Genomic DNA, 18,532 nt, shown 5'->3' with positions numbered 1-18,532 from the left:
AGGTTTTTTTATTATTCCAATACATTTTGGTCCAACAGAATGTTCGTTCCTGTACAGAAATTACAAAGTTGCCATCAACCATATAAAGAGACAATTTACATGTATGTGACCTAACACTAAGGTCTTACTTCTGACTACTAGTATCTTTCTTGGAACTCATTAAAACCCAAAACAAAATGGCTACCTTTTCCCCTGCTATTGGGTAACGTAGGAAAATGTTACAAGGTTTAACCATGAGTTAATGCATTAAGTTTTTCTACCTCCATGGTAAAGGTAAAGAACTCATAAGGGCATTATAACAACGTACCAGTGAGGCTCCAGATTCAGAAGTGACATGTGACTCAGGGACAATGTTTACAAACACTGTAACCATGTTTTTATTTAGCAGCTCAAAAAACAATGCAACAAGTCTTAAACGGCAATAGTAAAGAGATATAATATAGGTAAGATCATTGTTTAACAGTTACAGCTAGTTTTAGTTAGATATAAAAAACAGTATGTTTACAGTAGATATAAGATTAATGTGTCTTGCTTACAATTGCAGACATCTGGAACTTGAAAAAAGTCTCATTTTGTTTAAAAACACTACAACTAATGTTTTGTAATATATTTTTTGGTACCTTGAATGAAGTTTTGGTACCCAGAACCAGTTCAATATGTATAAGTGGACTAAGTATCTACACTGTGACACACAGTAGTAGTGACCTTTTCAGCTGTTTGAACTTTCTTTGTTTACTCAATAGTGTGCTTGAAGTTAATCTCAAGTGATTATACAAGAAAGTGGCTTCCTTCCAAACCAATGGGCATGGACATGTTAATTGCATCAGTTAAAACTGGACCCTTTTCACAGCAGCCTGCCTCGACATTCCTCTGACCCACAGTAGCAGTACAGCACCTTGTCTGGTACACTACCTACTTCATAGTTGTAGTCCCCAGGTCAGCTCTGTGCCTCCCCGAATGCGCCTGGGAAAACATACAAGAATGTACTGAACTAACCCTCATCTTTTACATTGTAACGGTGGTCTGTAAGCATTGATTAAAAAATGGCAAAACTTCATGTACTCATGATCATATGATGAAGAAACTGTTAGACAGAAATTTGTGCATTAAAAGTGACTTACTTGCTGGAGAAAAAGGCGACCCAGGGAAAGCGAAGGTCATGTGTGTCCACGAACACATTCTGTACAAACAGGTTTGGTGAGCAGCTATGCTGTATAGAACACAGACATCAAGACATTGTGTTACAGGGTTATACAAAGGAAGCACCATACAGGAAACTTACTTCCTGTGTATGTAGCTATATGCAGAAAGATATAAACTGATGGTCATGCAAATGTCCACACATAACTAGAAAAGAGCAATTATCATGCAGTACCATCACACTTCATGATTTTATTCCAATTTGAACCAGATGTGCACTTACGTTGAGGTATCTGCCACAGTTGCCTATGACCTTGGCATCCATGACATAACAATGTTCTTCCCCAAAATACTTCCTGGTGCTTCTGTCAGGTGAGGGCTGCAGTACTGCCACTGGCTGCTGGGTGTCCTCTGGGGCTGGGACTATGTCAGATAACATAAACAGTAAACAAAGAACTACTGTTAAAAAATTTCCATTTCAAAAGCTTATACAAGATTAAAATTGTGCACTTCAGTCAATCACAGCAACTTTGAGTGAATGAACTGACTTATATTTTTGCAGACTTAAGCAAGCAAGAAGCAAAAAACGACATTGATGTGGTCTTTACAATACCGGTATTATGGAGAGTTCCAAATGGCAAAGTCTTTTCTAATAAGCCATGAAATGACATTACATATCTATTCATTTTTTTCTACCTCTTGACATAGCTGTAACACATTTCATTTTCACTACCAGACTTACCTTTGAGTTGATCTTTCTCCTTTTTCTTCTTCCCTTTGTCTGAGCCCTTCTCACTGTCTGACTCTGACGTCTCGTCTCCACTGTCGACAGCGAGCGATGTTGCACCGACGATCATCAGCTCACAGTCCCCTCCTGCTGTTTAGGTTGGACTCTTCTGACTCACTGGAGGAGGACGCTGAAGAAAAAAAGAATACAATAATTAATCATATCATTACATTATGCGGTACCTGTATATATGACACAAATACATACCATGTCAAGGGGACATCACTGTGAATTGTAGTGTGCGATTAACGTAACAACTTAGTCTTACCCTTTACAACAACCTTCTTCCTGTGTTTCCTCTTCAGTCCAATGATACGTTCTCCATCCACACGGTACCCATAGTGCCTCACTGGGGAACTGCCGTCTTTGCCTGGTTAAGGAACAAGAGAAATGTTTATTAGCCAAGTGAGTGAATATAAGGCAGTTCTCTACATTTACTAGTTAGTTGATAAAATTTTTGATTTATATAAAATTTAAGAGCTTCACAACTATACCTTTCTTCTCCTTTTCTTCCCCCTCTGTCTTTCCTGTCTTGTCTTGTATGTCACTCTCTCTTCTTCCTGCTTTTCCTCAACAGTGCCCTTCCTTTCTGTCACAGGAGATGTCGTCCCATCATCCTTTGCAGATCCTTTATTTGCCCCCACTGCACCCTGCTGTCCTGGTGCTTTTTTGGGTGACACTTCCATAGAGACATTCATATCCTTTAAGGCATCTTGGAAGGAACGAGTCATGTCTCCCTTCTTATGTCCTTCGCTGCTCTGCTCTGGAGTCTTGCTGGTCCCATCTTTTGATTCAGAAAACTCCATGATATCAAAAATATTGTGCCTTTCCTGTTCTTGACCAGACGAATCCTTCTTAGATGGATTTGTGTCTTCTGATTGCTCGAGGTCTCCCTTGTTTGGCTGTGATGGGCCAGGCTTGCTGTCCTGTGATTGGTGCATCTGCTTAGGAGTTTCCCTACCAGAAGACGACCTACTCTCTGATTGGCTACCCATGTCACCTGACTTCTTTTCAGAGAGGTTCTTTTCTATCCAGGACTCCACTTTCTTGTCTGTGTCACATTTCTGAGGCTTCACAGACCTAAAGATCGCAAAAACAAGAATTGAAAGATCTAACCAGCAAGTTGAAACTCCTTAACTACAAAGGGTGAAAAGGGTTACATAAAGGCTAATAAGTTTTTGTCTTTAAGAGAAATGAAACACCAAGACATGCACAGACAGGAAAATAAAGGGGGGAGCACATCAGTGCAGGGCATTGAGCAGAAAAGGAAGGACATGAAATGCTTGAGATGCATATGTTAGAAATAGACACTTTTAGTTGCCACTGCATCCCTCACCACTGCTCTGTAGTTTTCCCTGACCTGCCGGAGGTTGACCCGCGCGACTCTCTGCGCAGGATGAGTTTGACGGCCCCGCCGGTGTCTGCTGGCTTGTCTGTGATCTCAGGTTTGTAGTCCTCATCACTGCTGTTGTCCAGGTCTGGTTCAGGGGAGGTGGAGGAGCTGATGGAGGGCTCCTCTCCAGAGTTACTGTCACAGGAAAAATAGATTCAATCTTAATTTGCAGTGCAGGCAAAGACTACAGATTGTTACTTATCCTGAAAGTTCATCTGTGTTGGGAGAAGTCATTATGAAGCAAGTTCAAACTGCAAATCCAAGCACAAAAAAATTTAAAAAATTACAGTTAAACTGGCTTAATAAATACTGTTACTGTGTACATTTAATTTGATTTGCAATGGTTAAGTATTGTACATACCGGGTGTAGAACTAGAAGTCTAGAAGTCACTATTTCAATACTGCAGGGTTGGCAATGAATAAATAACACTATTTGAGCACAATGTCACTGCACATTACATTCTTGATGTTTGGCTCACCCTTCCCTTATCTCTTTCCTTACCTGTTGTCTGAGTCACTATCAGATTCATTCATGTCACTCCCACTGCTGTCTGGAACGTCGCTCTCATAGCCTTCCTTAAACTTTTCTGCCACCTCTGTTAGAGTTACGGAACAGAATCATTACAACAGTGCAAGTATAACGATTCATTCACATTACTAGTAACAGCCATTATAACAAGCTACAGCTGTTACTCAAGGAATTCCCAAAAACATTTTAAAACTCATCCAGTTGCATGAGTAATAATTTCATTACGTCTTGGATGTCTAACCTTCATCGACGTACAGCTGATACAATTGACAGCAGAAATTGCTGTCCAACTGAAAGAAAACAACTGTGTATTCTGACTATAATTACCGATGTGATCCAGTTCTGCCAGGTACTCGTCCCCAAACATGTGTCCCCCCTTGTTGGCCGTATCCTCCGTCAGCAGCTGCCCCGCGTAGATACAGATGAACGCCCCCTGAGGGATGTCATCCAAACAGCGGATTCCCCAGCCCCTGGGTGTGGGGATAGAACAATTCAACTGGCGTTATAAAACATTTCGCCTGTTCTTTCCCTTTCTGACAATAGCATTGCATTCATCATTGTTGAATATTATGTAAAAAAATTATATTGGTAAATAACATTATGGAAAAACGATTCTCGAACACAAAAATTGAAACTCACCAAATTTTCCATAATATAATGTAACATGATGTTTTGTTAATCAATCTACATATATCTGAAATTTCAAATGTTTCAGATGCCGTCCTCAAACACTTCTTCTATTGATTTAAGAAATATCAGAATTCATTTCTGCATGCCTTACCTACATGTACACCAACATCGTTGTAATACATTGTAAAATTAAGAGCTATCTTACCTTTTGGATGTACGGAACACCTGTAGCCTGAGGCCTATGCCATTCTGAGCCACCCTGTTGTAGCATTGTTTGCTACATTTACACCTGGAGTTGCACTCATAGATCCTGGGTGTAGAAGGGAGCATACCAGTCAAAAAGTGACATATTATAACACAGAAAATTAAATACTTCATTCAGTCACTGATCACTAGACTATACACGCTACAAGTACAATGCAAGTCTGTACCCTGTAGGCAGCTGCTCCGTGAGTCTGCGGTAGTTATACCCTGCATCAGGGTCTTCCTGGCCTCCTATCCTGCAGCTGGACCGGTATGCTTGGATGGTCAGCTGGTGACAGGCACACGTCTTCTTGTTCTGCACCCAAACAAAGCAATAATATCAGAACAGTCATGTACATACAAACTATGACAAAAATTTGAACTTCGCATTTTACATCCAAGCCCAAAGTCTGTCCCATCAATTGTACTGTACAGTATTGTACTGAATACATCATCATCATGATCTGAATACATACTTTGTCTCAATATTGAGTAGATCGCGGTAAAGGACACTTCTTTTTTACTATAGTATAGGTTTCAGGATATCCTAGAGAGATATCTGCAGCAGCCATGCAGCAGCGCCTGATGCCCATGGACAATTGATTGACTTACAAGACATTAGGGTTAGTATTGTCAATGTTTCTGATGTACATTACATAACTCAAGCTTGTAATCCTATGTATGACTGACACTTCAACTCTAACATCTGAAATATTAAATTGAGATGATGCGTTTGCATCAGAGTGCATCAACAGCCCTCCCCAACACATGTAAGAACACAGACCTGACAGTTGTCGGTGCAGTCACAACACACCAGGTAGTCAGGGTCCAGGTTCAGCTCCACCCCTGGTGTGGGGAGACGCTGTTTGGTGTAACCAACGTTGTCCGGATGTTCGTTGTTGATCTCATTAACACACTGAAAAACAATGTAAAGTGTAAGCTGCCTTTGTCTTTCTTTATACACATTGGGTTGATGAAAATAACAAATTCTTCATTTTCCCAACTACAATGTACAAGTACATTGTAATACAAAAAGACTTTGAGTTAATCTTGATGAACCTTGAATAACCTATTTTTGGTTGATGCTGAAACCATACTGTAAGTTTACCTGGGTAAGATTTTAGAATTAGAATTAGATTTTAGAATTAGACTGTACTTTGACAATAAAGCATCTCAGACAAGCAAGGGTGATGATTCTTCAATGACTTCAGTTCAGTGACATTTCACTACTTTCTTCTAACAATTTTTTCCTCTATTTTTACTCTTGCCACCTCCACACCCCCCACATCAAGATGAACAACCTTACATAAAACATTGTCACAACATCTAAAAGCTACTGACAGAAATGGGAACATCTTCGTTGCCATTGGAGATGTCTGGAATCTTGACATAGTATTTCTCTGGCCTTAAGTTGTCCAGCATCACGTAAGGGTCGAAACAGAACTGGTCGATGGACAGGAAGTCTGTGTTGGTCTGCGCCAGATACCGCGAGACATCCCGTATGTTCCGCACCATGCGAGCACACGGGGTCCGGTACGAGACATCTCGAGTGCCACCAGGGCGCTTCTTACCGATGTACCTGGAAGTAGATGGGACAGTGTACATTCAGACCAAAGAGCACAAAACTCATCTGTATTATGATGCCAGCTATGCAGCTTGACAATGGACAATACTCTTAACTTCAGTGTCTGAAATCTGTTTCCTACGTTTCACAGCGGCATCAAATAAGATTTCATCAATTATGATATTGATGTTATGTTCATGAAGATTAGACATCCCGTTAGAAAATTACGAATTACAAAGTCATGCAACTGGATAAATTCTCTGAAATACCAGGCATTCTCAGTTAGCATCCACTCAGTGATTGAGAATGTTACCTGTGTATAAATGTAACCTGTGTATAAATAAGTATTTCAAGTTTCAAGTTCAAGTTTTATTAGTAAAAATATGAATTGATATGTCTCCCTACAGATACACAGAATAACTAAGCAACTTGAAGAGGCTAGGGAGAGAGGTCTGGCCATGACTAACAGATGTCTAAATGTTTGCCTACCTCTCCCACTGGTACAATATGGGTACTTTGAGTGGGTTGGAGTGTGGCAATGGTCCCCTTCCCTTGTACTGGTCAGGATTAGCTGGGCGGACATGACTGACACATGACGGAGTGCACTGATGTGGGCAGAACTTCACTATTTTGGGGGTGGGGACCTCCATAGGGTCAGTCTCTATGGTGATATCCACAATACTGTCCTCACTAGAACGGCTGTTAGAATCTGCAAAACATGGAACCAAGCAATAGGTATGACCTCAAACAAGAACTTTTTGTATCTATTTCTTCACCATGACATATTTGGAAAAAAAGTAGTTAACTATGTCATGGGGTGACCAGGGATGCCATTGTTGCTAAGAGACTGTCCTCTAGCCTCCTATCTTTAGCTTGTAGATTAGAACCAGATGTTACCGGGGGGAGGGGGGGGGTTGTGACAACTACATATATGGCTGAAGGCTGCATAAAAATGCTGGTTTAGAAAAGAAAATGAACAAAAGTATGCTACTGGTAGCTGCAGACTCACCTCCCTCCTCCATTAACCTCTCCTGGAGGATACTGGCCATGTCTTTCCTACTGCCAGTACTTCCAGTATAAAGGTCAAGAAATGGCCTTCTTGACTTTGGGCCAGTACTCTTTCTTGCCACCTGCTTCTTCAGAGGCCTGCTTGGTCTCTGAGGATATGTTGTGCCCGATGACTGGGTGGTGGTAACTGTTTGTTTCACTGTTGAGGCAACCGTCGGTTTCACTGCACTGCTTGCCTGCTGACTGGTCACTGCTTGTTTCCCTGGCCAACTTGACTGCTGGCTGGTGGTAACTTTTGGTTGCTCAGTGGTGTTTGACTTCTGGCTAGTCCCTGTCTTTTTTTGAGTGGTCCCGGCGATCTGTAACCAGGCCTCCCTGTTGGCGACAGGTCTCCCCATCCCCCCACCACTGTTCTGCAGCTCACCACTGCTGGAGGGAACCAGTTTGGAACCAGCTTGCAGCTTTTCGATGTCTTCTGTCAGGAGTTTCTCGAAGGACAGGCTGCTGGAGTCTACGGTACTGGTGGAGCTGCTGCTGTGGGAGGGGGGTTTGGACAGACTGGGGGCAGTCAAGTAAGTCAAGGTGGCAGGAGCTGATGTTGGGGCTGCCTTCTTCTGCACGGTCCCCGCTGCACCTGTTGTCTTACTTTTGGTTTCTGAAATCAACAGAAACACAGCTTTTGTAAGAAATGTATAGCAGTTCTTTTTGATACACTATTATTTTGATTAGCTTCCAAGACAAAGTAAAAACAACTTGCAAATTCTGATGCAACTGATGCATTATGTTTCTGCAATGATTCTATGAATATTGAGGACAAAAGCTCCGAATGGGTACATGTAGCATACCAAAGGCAGGGTTCAAAATGCCACCTGCATATGCAGGTTAGTACAGGTAAAATTGGAGCTGTGCAGGTAATTATCAATGTTATCTGCACCAGTGTAGCTAGGCAGAAAAGAGTGTTTCGAGCCCTGTTAGGTGAAGCAATCATACAATTGTTACAACTTATGTCATTTTCTGCAATGATAACTACTGAAAACAATGACATTATGTGTGTGTAACCACCTTCATCCTCAGCACGTGTGTACTCGATGTGTGGGCCGCGTGTCTTCCCCATGGTGTGGCTGCGGATGGACTTGGATCCCCCAGTCTGTGCCTGTTCCTGGTGAGCCTGTGGAGGTAACATATGTAAGGTAAGGCCTTGCCGGGTACGGAAGGTGTACGATAAAGTTTAAATCCCATGGTATGTTACATCATGTGCAAACACACACCTGGCCAGAATAAAATGTACATATAGGGTAGACATGGCAAATAAGGATTACAACAACTGCAATGTTTTGCCTGGAGGAATGTTTACAAGTATACCAGAGGTTGCTGCCAACCTCTGCCAGCAGTATAATCACACCACACTATTAGACTACTACAATTTGTGGAGAGAAAGTCAAGAGTTGACAGATAACATTGACTTACAAAAGCTTCGTAAAGTGGCCAGAGCCTTGTGGACCCACGATAGATCCACTCCGAGCGCTTGTCTGTGGGGTAGTACATCTTCACCAGACTGCCGTCCACCGAGTCCACCCGAGCATCCCACCACTGACCGTTCCACTCCGTACGGATCTTCTGCCCTACCTTCACCTTTACCATGGCTCGCTACAGAAAAACATGACATAATGTCAGTATTTTGTAGCTGTAGTGGTTGATTCAAGGAGATAACATCCTCATGGTCATCCTCATGACAGTTACAGATGATGGTCAACTGATAATGTGGTTATGCACGAGAGCTGCTAACATTCCAGTGAAGGTCTTATCACACATAGGCCCTGCATAATTTTTCAAAGCTATCTATTGAAGTTGTCTACTGTTTTTGATGATAACAAGCTCCACTCCACTTCAATTCTGGTTTTAATAGCAGAAAAGGTTACATTGGTCTGTTGAGCGATATTATGACCTACTTATATAAATTGCATTCTTCTTTTTTTCAGTCAGTTAAACTTTTTTGACATCTGAAAGGAAAGAACACTGAAGCAGCGTTTTTCAGTCAAGGAATATTAATAAATGTGTAACTCATTTCAAGAGTCACTCTAAGGCTAAGGCTAAGGGTACAAAGTTTTTCTGGACTAAAATGAACTCAGTTGTACACTTTTTCAGTCCATTACTCTCTACTGCAAAATACTGACCTCAGGGTATCCCTGCAAGTATTCCCTGATGAACTCCCTGGAGTTGGGGTGGACGTCCTCCCAAGCATTTGTACTCGGCTTGCACACCTACAGCATGAAGAACATGTACAATGTACCACCTAGTGATTCACATGAATACTGCACAAGGTACTTCTCTTAAGCAATGTTGAACTTGTAGTGTATAATGTAAACTTTCTGTTACAATTTATTGTGACACTTTCCTGTCAATTCCAAGACTGTTTATCAGGATATGTGCTACTACAGGAATGATTTCATCTAAGGACAATTAAGGTAGAGCCATGTGTCAAATTGTAAATGGATTTGTACATGCGTTTATGTATACATGTAGTATTAGAAAAGGACTCCAGGAAGATTAGTGAGTACATAATGTATTTTACTAATGAAGATTTCAAATAAACAAATAAACAAAATTTATCAGCCTACCTGGTGTATTTGGTTCCTTCTGAGGTAGGTTGCAAAGCCATCATCAAAGAAGATAAGATAGCGGGACCTATTTGACTTGGACGGCAGCTCGGCCACGATCCCGGCGTACAGGTACTGGACAGAGTCCCCCTCCTCATCAACATATTGACCTGTGTAACAGGCCAGGTCAAGACCAAAATTAGCATCATAAAGTTAACTTGTTTAAATTGGGAGTTCAAATAAATACCAGCCATGGCTGAGGTGATTCTGATGGTAATTACTAATGTGTATTTGAGCCTGTTTTGAAACTTATCCAAATGTATCATGAAGAAAAATATATGTTTATGATGTTCCTTTGTGTACTAAACTTTTTCCAGCAGTTCTTCCAGTTGTTCTGATGATTACATTTGTGTCAAAATTCTACAGTGTATAACATACAAATGTAAATATCTACCGGTACAAGAAGGGGGAAAGGCTGTCATAGACTCCTCATCATTGCCTTTGATGTTCTTATTTTTAGCGACCTACCCACAATCCTGCTGCCAGCGTGAAGTACTCCCTGCCCCACCGTCTCAGAGAAGGCGATGTGGTTCCCTGACAGCAGACCCTTCCCTTTCACATCGTACTTCACCTTGTATTTAATCTGCAGGAAACAATAGTCAGCCATTACAGCTTTATTCAAAGCCACACGATATTCAGAGTCTTACACATTCCAAAATTAAATCATTTAATGACACCTGTTATATCCATGCATATCACATATCACAATCTATTTTTGTCATTTGTATTTGCCATAGCCAAATTACATTGCAATTTTACACAGATATCATTGTTTACTGTTCTGCTAAAGATGGTGACACTACCGGTATTTTCCATGAGCGTACATTGTACTAGAATTCATTTTCCTCTAGTTCTATTCCTGACTGAGTAACAATTTACAACGAATGTTGATGAAACTTTTCTCACCATTCCCTTCTCATCAGTTACGATCTTGATGAGAGTACCCTGGTACCAGATGTCGTCCTTTTTCTTCCCCATGAGCCTCATGCCTACAGCCAGCTCCACAGTCAGAGGGTCTGATGTACCAGGAACCACCTGCTATCATTCACACACAAAGTTGGAACTTTCCACTCTCCTGACCATCCAATTTTTAGCAACATTGCTGTACGTCTTACATTTGTAGCTCTAATGTCACTATTTGAGCCTTTTTTCTTTGTTATATTCTTATATTTTTTACTACATTTGCAGCTACATGTATGTACATGCCAGGTAAGGACATTAACGGTGCACACCCCAGTTCTTGCGCGACCGGGGTCCGTGATAGTCCGTTGTAAAAAAGTGACGAAAGGGTTTTGAGGGTCCAAGTTTGAGGTGACATTTCTCATAAACTGCTACGAAGTGTCATTAAACATTAACATGGCTGAAGAGTGTAGGAAGTGGTGTTTTTGGGGTGAAAATTTCTTTTGGCTCCGAACCTTACTTCCGGGTATCCTTGCGCACCAAGTGTAATCCGCCCGTTTGACCTAGATTTCGCTCTGCGCCCTCGTAGGGGTGCATTTGCAACCCCTCGCGCCGTGGACTGTTTAGAAAATTACAGTACTAGAATTTTCTTTATAATTTACTCGAGTATAGTCAAGGCTTGGGTCTTTCTGCCAGCATCAGTCATTTCTGCCAGAAAATTTTTTTCTATGGGATTATCCTACGCGAAAATTCGCAATTTTGGGCATTAATTTTGGAGTGAAAAAAAATGTTTTTTCCGTTGATTTTACCAAACTTAAAAAGGTTGAAGAAACCAAACTCAGCTGGTCTTGTAGCTGAAGAGATATCCTTTCGTCCAATATACAGTTATTCTCATTCCGAATTATTCCACGCCAGATACGGTCGCTAGATTTGAGGGTGTGCAGCCTCCAATAGAGACGCCAAATAAACTGGGGTGTGCCCCCTTAATTTTGTTCACAAGTTGCAGGTGTCAAAATACCCTTCTGTGTGCAAGTTGGTGCATGTAAGTTTGGTGCTGTGCATCTAATTTTTTACCAGTGTGCACCAGTGATTTATCTGATGATGAGATGTACATGTAAGTGTGGTACAGGCACCACTTTACTGACATAAGGTTTGTAGTTATCCCCACAGAAATTAAAGCAAATATTGGACACTATTATAGTTACTACATGTACTTTTGCACATATTATCTTTGGGGGGTGCAACTATTTTTTTTTTATCTGCACCAGTGCAAATTGACCCAAAAATCTATTTCGGCCCCTGAGTTGTATGAAAGTCTGTATAGCTGCCTTTCAAGTCATAGCAAAAATAGTCAACACATTTAGTAATTAATTAAATAACTTGGAGGGTGGTAGTTAGGATATCCATCATAAAAGCAAACCTGTGAAGATGGTCCAGTCACAGCAGTTGACACTTTCCTTTGGAACGGCTCCTTATTCTGACCTGCTATTGGCTGCACAGAGGGTGCTCCTGACTCCTGATTGGCTGTTGGTACTGAACCATCAGGCTGGGATTGGTGGGGCGTGGAAGGAAGAGTCACATCTTCAGCTGCTGTCTGTGGAATGGACGATGGCTCAGGCTGTGGTTCTTGTCTCTGTGGTGGTGGTTGTTGTTGTTGTTGTTGCTGTTGTGTTTTTTGTTGTTTTTGCTGTTGTTGTGTAGCTGGCCCCTCTGACACCACCATGATATCATCATCCTCCACTGTGAGATCGACCATCTCTTCCGGGCTCCCAGTCCTGATGAGACATAAACAACAGTTACTCAAAAATTTGGGGTAAGTCCCAATTTGGTAATCTAAGTGTTGGAAGTAATAAAGCTTAGTCCTTATTTCATAACAGTTACTCATAGGTCATGGGTCAAAATAGAAGGTGCACATGCACTTTTGTGCGATCAAAATTGGAGCTGTGCATGAAATAATAAAACCTGATTAACCCATGAGAAACAAGAATTTAGCAATAGAATTTGAAATACTAAAGAGAGGAGGTAAGATTTGAACTTTGGGTAGGGTTTCAAATTGTGCAGCCAAATATTTTTCTCCGCACCAAAATTTTTAATATATATGTAAGGTCACTAATGTGTTCCAGTGCACCTACTCCCAAAATGTATTTGGTACCTAATATATGTCATTGTGTTTGAAAGGACCCTCAAAATACATAAAATCTCGTTTTCAAGATGGTACAGAAAAATGTTACGTGATGTTGTGGAAGTTTCATTTCTGTCGTGACAGAGTAACCTTGACAAACCTGTTGTGTTCATTCCACTCTTTGAACCAGGCCTGCTGCCAGGCTAGGTTGTCCCCGGCAACCACCAGCAGATGCTCCGACTCCCTGAACACGTCCTGGATACGGGCCTGCTGGTCTGGAGAAGGAGTAACGCTATTGGCTGTAGTTTGAGCCTTTGTCTGGACATCATGGTCAGTTGTCAAAAAGTGGCTGGGAGTAGTTGGCGAGTTTGTCTACCAGCAATTTCCATATGTCTACGGTCTACCAATGATTTACATAAGCCTATCAATAGTTGCTGTAAAAGTAAAAAGCCATTGCTTGCATACGCCTTGGCCTGTCTTGTTATAACACTTATTACACTTGTTACACACTTACTAATTAGGCACAGAATTTCAATATAAATAGATATGCGGCATGGCTTGTCTCGTGACAACAAAGAAAAAGGCCTTGTCCCTAAGGCATTGCCAAAAACAAAAGCCTGGTTTTTCTCACCTTCCAGGTTGCCCAGTTCCCTCTCTATGTCAGCCATCCCTGGCGGCAGACCCTCCACCCACTCACTGCTCTCCAGTTTCTCATTCACCAGCCCAGAGATGATGTCATCCAGGTTATCATAGAAATTCTCCTCTGATGTCTCCATCCTCTCCACATCTTCCTCTGTTGCCATGGTGACCAACAGATGTGTGGATGTGCTGGACGACTTAAAAACTATAAATAAAGGACATAATCAAATACAATTTGCACAATTTGAAACTCACTTTTGGAACTTGGGTTTTTTACATGAAAAGTAAAAAAAAAACAAAGTAAAAAATTACAGACGATCAAGAGGTCAATAAGATCATCTACACATGCATAGAATTTTTTTCTCGCATTAGCTTGGAAGATAGTTGAGTGTTATGTGATTCTATACTGTCTACGAGGGTATATAAACAGAGACAAGAAGCATGTAAACATCCACACGACTGAACAAAGCCAAATAGTGGGAGGGGGGCGAGAATGTTAGCTGTTTTCAACATTACCTGTTGCACACTTTAGTTAGTGGAATGCGATCCGGTGGTTTTGTCTTCCAGTACTTAATTCACTCTCTGCAGACTACATTACTTTAATACCCGTTCATTATTACTACTTTTTAGACCAAAGTAGGCGGCGCGGGACGATGTCTTATTGGGCTTTTATTTTCACGAAGGCATCAAAACGCATGGCACATAGAAGAGAAAGATAAAAGCTCCTTATCCTTACAAAATAAAGATAGAAATTCTCTATACCACTAAAATACAGTGTAATATTTAAAAGGCATATGTACCTGAATAATAGTTTTAAAACCACGTCATGTACCGCTTTCGTCAAGTTGTTTTTTAACGTTTATCGGCACTCACAGTTGCGAAGCGCCAACATGCGATTGATGCAAATATTGCAGTGCATTGACCACTTGTTTCATTATGACCGAGGGCGCTGACTTGATCATTGCAAGGACATAAAACAGAGATGTGTATAATGTCCTTGATCATTGTGAACTAAATAAAGCATAGCTTTATACAGGTACAATGACTGTGATGTACGGGAAAAACAGTAGCTTGCTGTGTTATCTTACTTCTAGCTTATGAAGAAAAGGTGAAACATTAAACATGGAGCACGGAATTGGTGACTTGTAGTTCAGTATTGATAATGTGTTTTGTTTTGAAGCATTTCAGAGGACCAATATATATAAAAGTATGACAGTTGGGGATATCTTCTGTTCTGTTTTTGAGAAATAAACTGGCTACCATACGTCAGTTTGTGAAAAGCAGTTTTGTCCCTCACAAAGACCGTCACTGTTCCCTTATCTTACTCTCCAAAGCAGAGGTTGTTGGGGAAAATTGTGACATTCTTTATCATGCGCCCGGTTTTTGTCCGCCTTCCCTTCTGCAGCTTGTGTGTGATTTATGAGGGCCTGCAAGGGGGGTCCCGACAACGCTCTACGCTGAATTCGGAAACCTCACGATTACGCTTTACGATATAATATAAATTCCAAGTGGCTACAACGCATTACGTAGAATTAAAACGCAAAAATATGAGAGCGGTCCGTCTACGCTCTACGTAGAATTAAAACGGCCGATTACGCTCTACGGAAAAGGGCTTGCGGGCCCTCATCTATGTTGTTCATATCTTTAGTCAACGTAAGCGGCTTTCCAGTCTTCACTTCATGATGGTCATAACGTCTGATATTCACTCTCTGAATATCACCAGTAACTCCGGTCCCTGGCAAGCAACCTAAGATGTTCTGTGAGTCACAAACAAACACTAAGGTTAGTAAAATTTCTAAGTCTTTCTTTACAACCACCACACCGTACCCCTATCCGTTCCCATCCAGTCACCTGTGTTGACATCTCCCTGTCTGTGCCGGACACATATGTTGATGGTTCCGCCACTGAGTCCGTCCACAAAGAACCTACTGAAAGCCCGGCGGTGTATACAGTACCTGTACCCACAACACCAGCTGATGGCAGAGGTGTCTAACGGGTCCTCCAATTCTTTGTTTCTTGTGTCCGGGGATCCGTAGAGCAATTGTTCAACTGCACTCCAATTTTGCCTGTGACTTTCCCTTCATGTTTCTGCTCCGTAACGTTTAAATATACATCGACTTTCTATCTCTCTTTCTCTCTGTCTGTCTATCCCTCCAGCTATATCTGTCTGTCTGCCTGTTTGTTTCTGTCTTTTCATAAATCACTAGCAGTTTTTGGTAATTGTAAATAATTGATATATATTTACTGTGATTTTGTCCTAAGACATATAGCAGCAATTACAATCAACTATGCAAACCTTATATTGCCGACACGTTACTAATGTTAGATCTGCGAAAACTATTTTCGAACGAATACTAATCTCTGAATAGTATCTGTTCAGGGGGTTTTGATGCATAGATTACTTCATCGATTAGGAGCCAGCTTGTTCGTGTCTTCTTGAGCAAATCACACTGGGCCGCTATACACTAACAGTGTAAGGCTAGCTAGTGGGATTCTGGTCATATTCGCACGCAAACCGGGATCCGGAATAAAACTTTGAAACTGCCATGGAGGAACATAATATGTGTCTACTCTTTGCAAACCATGGCGAGCTCGAGTGTAAAAAAAATAGTGTTAACGTTAGTTGCTTCTTTAAGAAGAGCAATGCGAAATTGATCTGGTTTGATTGTTGGTCAATGGATGCGCTATATGCATGCATTCATCAATCAAGTTTTTCACTATATAGGATCGATAGAACGATAAGCGCATCATTTGTGTGAGTTTGAGTGAGCTAGCGCCTCAAATCTGTGTTCCCGTAGCCCCCCCCCCCCAATAACAGTTCATAATACGTTTGTCCATCTAATGGTTCGCAGAACATATTGATCGCCTCTCCTGAAATAATACTGAGATGCCACCAGTAAACTATTCCTACGTACTGCCACTGTTCAATCTACTATGCCGTTAATTATTTTACTGCTCACTACGATGTACTAGTCTTCACAAGGCATGCGGGCGAACGTTACAAAGAGCAGATTTTTGTTTGCATCTATTCTTAAGATCTATGCCAAACAACGCAGTATTGGCCACAACACCGCACAGTACACTGCAGTGGCCTCTGACTCGCCCCAGCAGGCCGTGATCACGCACGCGTGTTGACATCCGCCTGCTCCGCATTCCCGCAGGTCCCGGAGCGTGCGCAGAAGGACGCCCCAGCGGCGTTTTACGACGCTAACGGCGGCAAAACACGACAGCAAACTACGGTGAGTTTTACCTGCAAACATGTTCGTTAAGAAGTCGGCTTGTGTCTTTAAGAATATTTGATTTAAGTGTACATACACTTCTCTGTTGTTTTCAACTCTATGTGCGAGCTGGAGGTAAACTTTAACTGACAGGTGCTCGATCGATCGCGGTTGAAAGGTTTGACCGGGAGGAGGGGCCATTAAAAGGCAAAGGAAGCGTCCTTATTCCGTCCATCGAAATCTTTAAAGACTTATGAATATATATGAACGCGTGGAGCAGCAACTATATATCCGTCAATAGGCGTGCACGTGTTGGAACCCCCACAAAGCAAAACTTTTCTTGAAGATTATTATTAAACTGCCCAGCCAAGTTGGAACACATGCAGATCGATTCTTCTGGCAAATCTATCCCCATATACAATGCTAAGAAGGGCATTAAGATGTTGATTTTTTTTCCTATGACAGGCGAGAATTTCGTGTGACCAGCCGGTCCATACTTTCTCATTAAAACCCAGCCCGAGGGGCATTCCTCCGGCCCACCTGTAGGTACGGGTAAAGTCATGCTTCACCATTATCTGTGCGTCCTTCTTGTTTTGACAACAGGAAATGCGGACATTCTTGTACGGACCGATGTTACTCTACTTCAGAGGTGCTGAGAGATGTCCATATATCACAACCCTAAGTCAGCGTTACACTTCTATAAGGACATATAGCGTCTGCTGACGAGAAGGGATAATAAAATTTACCATCTATCCATGGTTGTGATCGATTCTATGGTGCCACAGTAGTTAATTGTGCTAAATACTAGTAGGCAAATAGGATCGGTTCAGTTTAAAATTATCATTCCGAATTATAGGAGTTGTATTTTTTTGTCTGCGGAGAATTTCATTCCGTCTATGCATTTTGGCCGCAGTGCTGATTCATTTTGACTGAAATTCGCCCGGTAAGGATCGTCTATGCTAATTCATACAAAATATATCCGACTCATATGCATAGGAATCTCTGTTTGCTGAAGCTTGAAGAATAACGCAATAAAACTGCTACATAGTTAACACCATTGGATGAAATACAACCGTAGACTTCAAAACTCTTTTTCAAACCACCCCTATCTTCTACAAACCATGCATGGACGTACCCTCGGCATGTATATATTCAACTGTCACTGTTCCTTGTTTCCCCAAAACAACATTTGTAGGCATGGGGGAGTACCACTAAATGAGACAAAGGGCACTGCATGTTTGACTCGAGGTAGCTTTGTTCCTTTCATATATATACATTTACCATGCCGGTCTACGTAATAGTTCTCTAGGACTGACAAAGATATTTACTACTATAAACTAAACCGCGCTGTCAAATTCATCTCACAGTCAGTCTACGATCGTCTACCACTGACTAAGTCACAAACAACTACATACCAGAGGTACACCTACCATGATTGCCACTAGCTATACAAGATATCTGGCAAAATTTCAAGCCTTCAGTTGGCTAGACCTACCATTAAAGATATGCCAATATCAGTCCATTCTTGAGGTGATCATCTTGGGGATGTGTCTGATATCAACCAAGGATGGACAGATTGACAAAAAGTGATACATCTGATACATCAAATGTGTTTCATTTCGACGGGAGAATATTTGCTGTGAAAAGTAAAATAGGAAAAACTGTTTGTTTATGTTCAGCGTGTAAACTTTTAAATATGAGT

At 41.5% G+C, this 18,532-nt stretch overlaps 1 protein-coding gene across 1 annotated transcript; it reads right to left on the bottom strand.

Moving 5' to 3' along the window:
- LOC109475626 (histone-lysine N-methyltransferase SETDB1-like) lies at window positions 1-14,324 on the bottom strand. Its single transcript, XM_019776363.1, is given in 28 exon segments — window positions 1-931; window positions 933-963; window positions 1,122-1,210; window positions 1,424-1,563; window positions 1,883-2,019; window positions 2,021-2,057; window positions 2,196-2,297; window positions 2,422-2,499; window positions 2,502-3,007; window positions 3,288-3,455; window positions 3,823-3,916; window positions 4,177-4,319; window positions 4,685-4,789; window positions 4,911-5,038; window positions 5,507-5,638; window positions 6,064-6,301; window positions 6,776-6,995; window positions 7,296-7,949; window positions 8,357-8,462; window positions 8,762-8,941; window positions 9,469-9,555; window positions 9,913-10,061; window positions 10,420-10,534; window positions 10,858-10,989; window positions 12,272-12,626; window positions 13,134-13,248; window positions 13,605-13,817; window positions 14,129-14,324. Coding segments are annotated over 27 exon segments (4,500 nt in total). The 5' UTR covers window positions 13,777-13,817; window positions 14,129-14,324; the 3' UTR covers window positions 1-844.
- Between the last annotated feature and the right edge of the window lie 4,208 nt (window positions 14,325-18,532).

The sequence above is a fragment of the Branchiostoma belcheri genome, unplaced genomic scaffold, assembly GCF_001625305.1.
Source record: "Branchiostoma belcheri isolate BF01 breed outbred unplaced genomic scaffold, Haploidv18h27 scaffold34, whole genome shotgun sequence".
In the NCBI taxonomy this organism is placed as follows: domain Eukaryota; kingdom Metazoa; phylum Chordata; class Leptocardii; order Amphioxiformes; family Branchiostomatidae; genus Branchiostoma; species Branchiostoma belcheri.
This window is presented reverse-complemented; position numbering and strand designations above follow the sequence as displayed.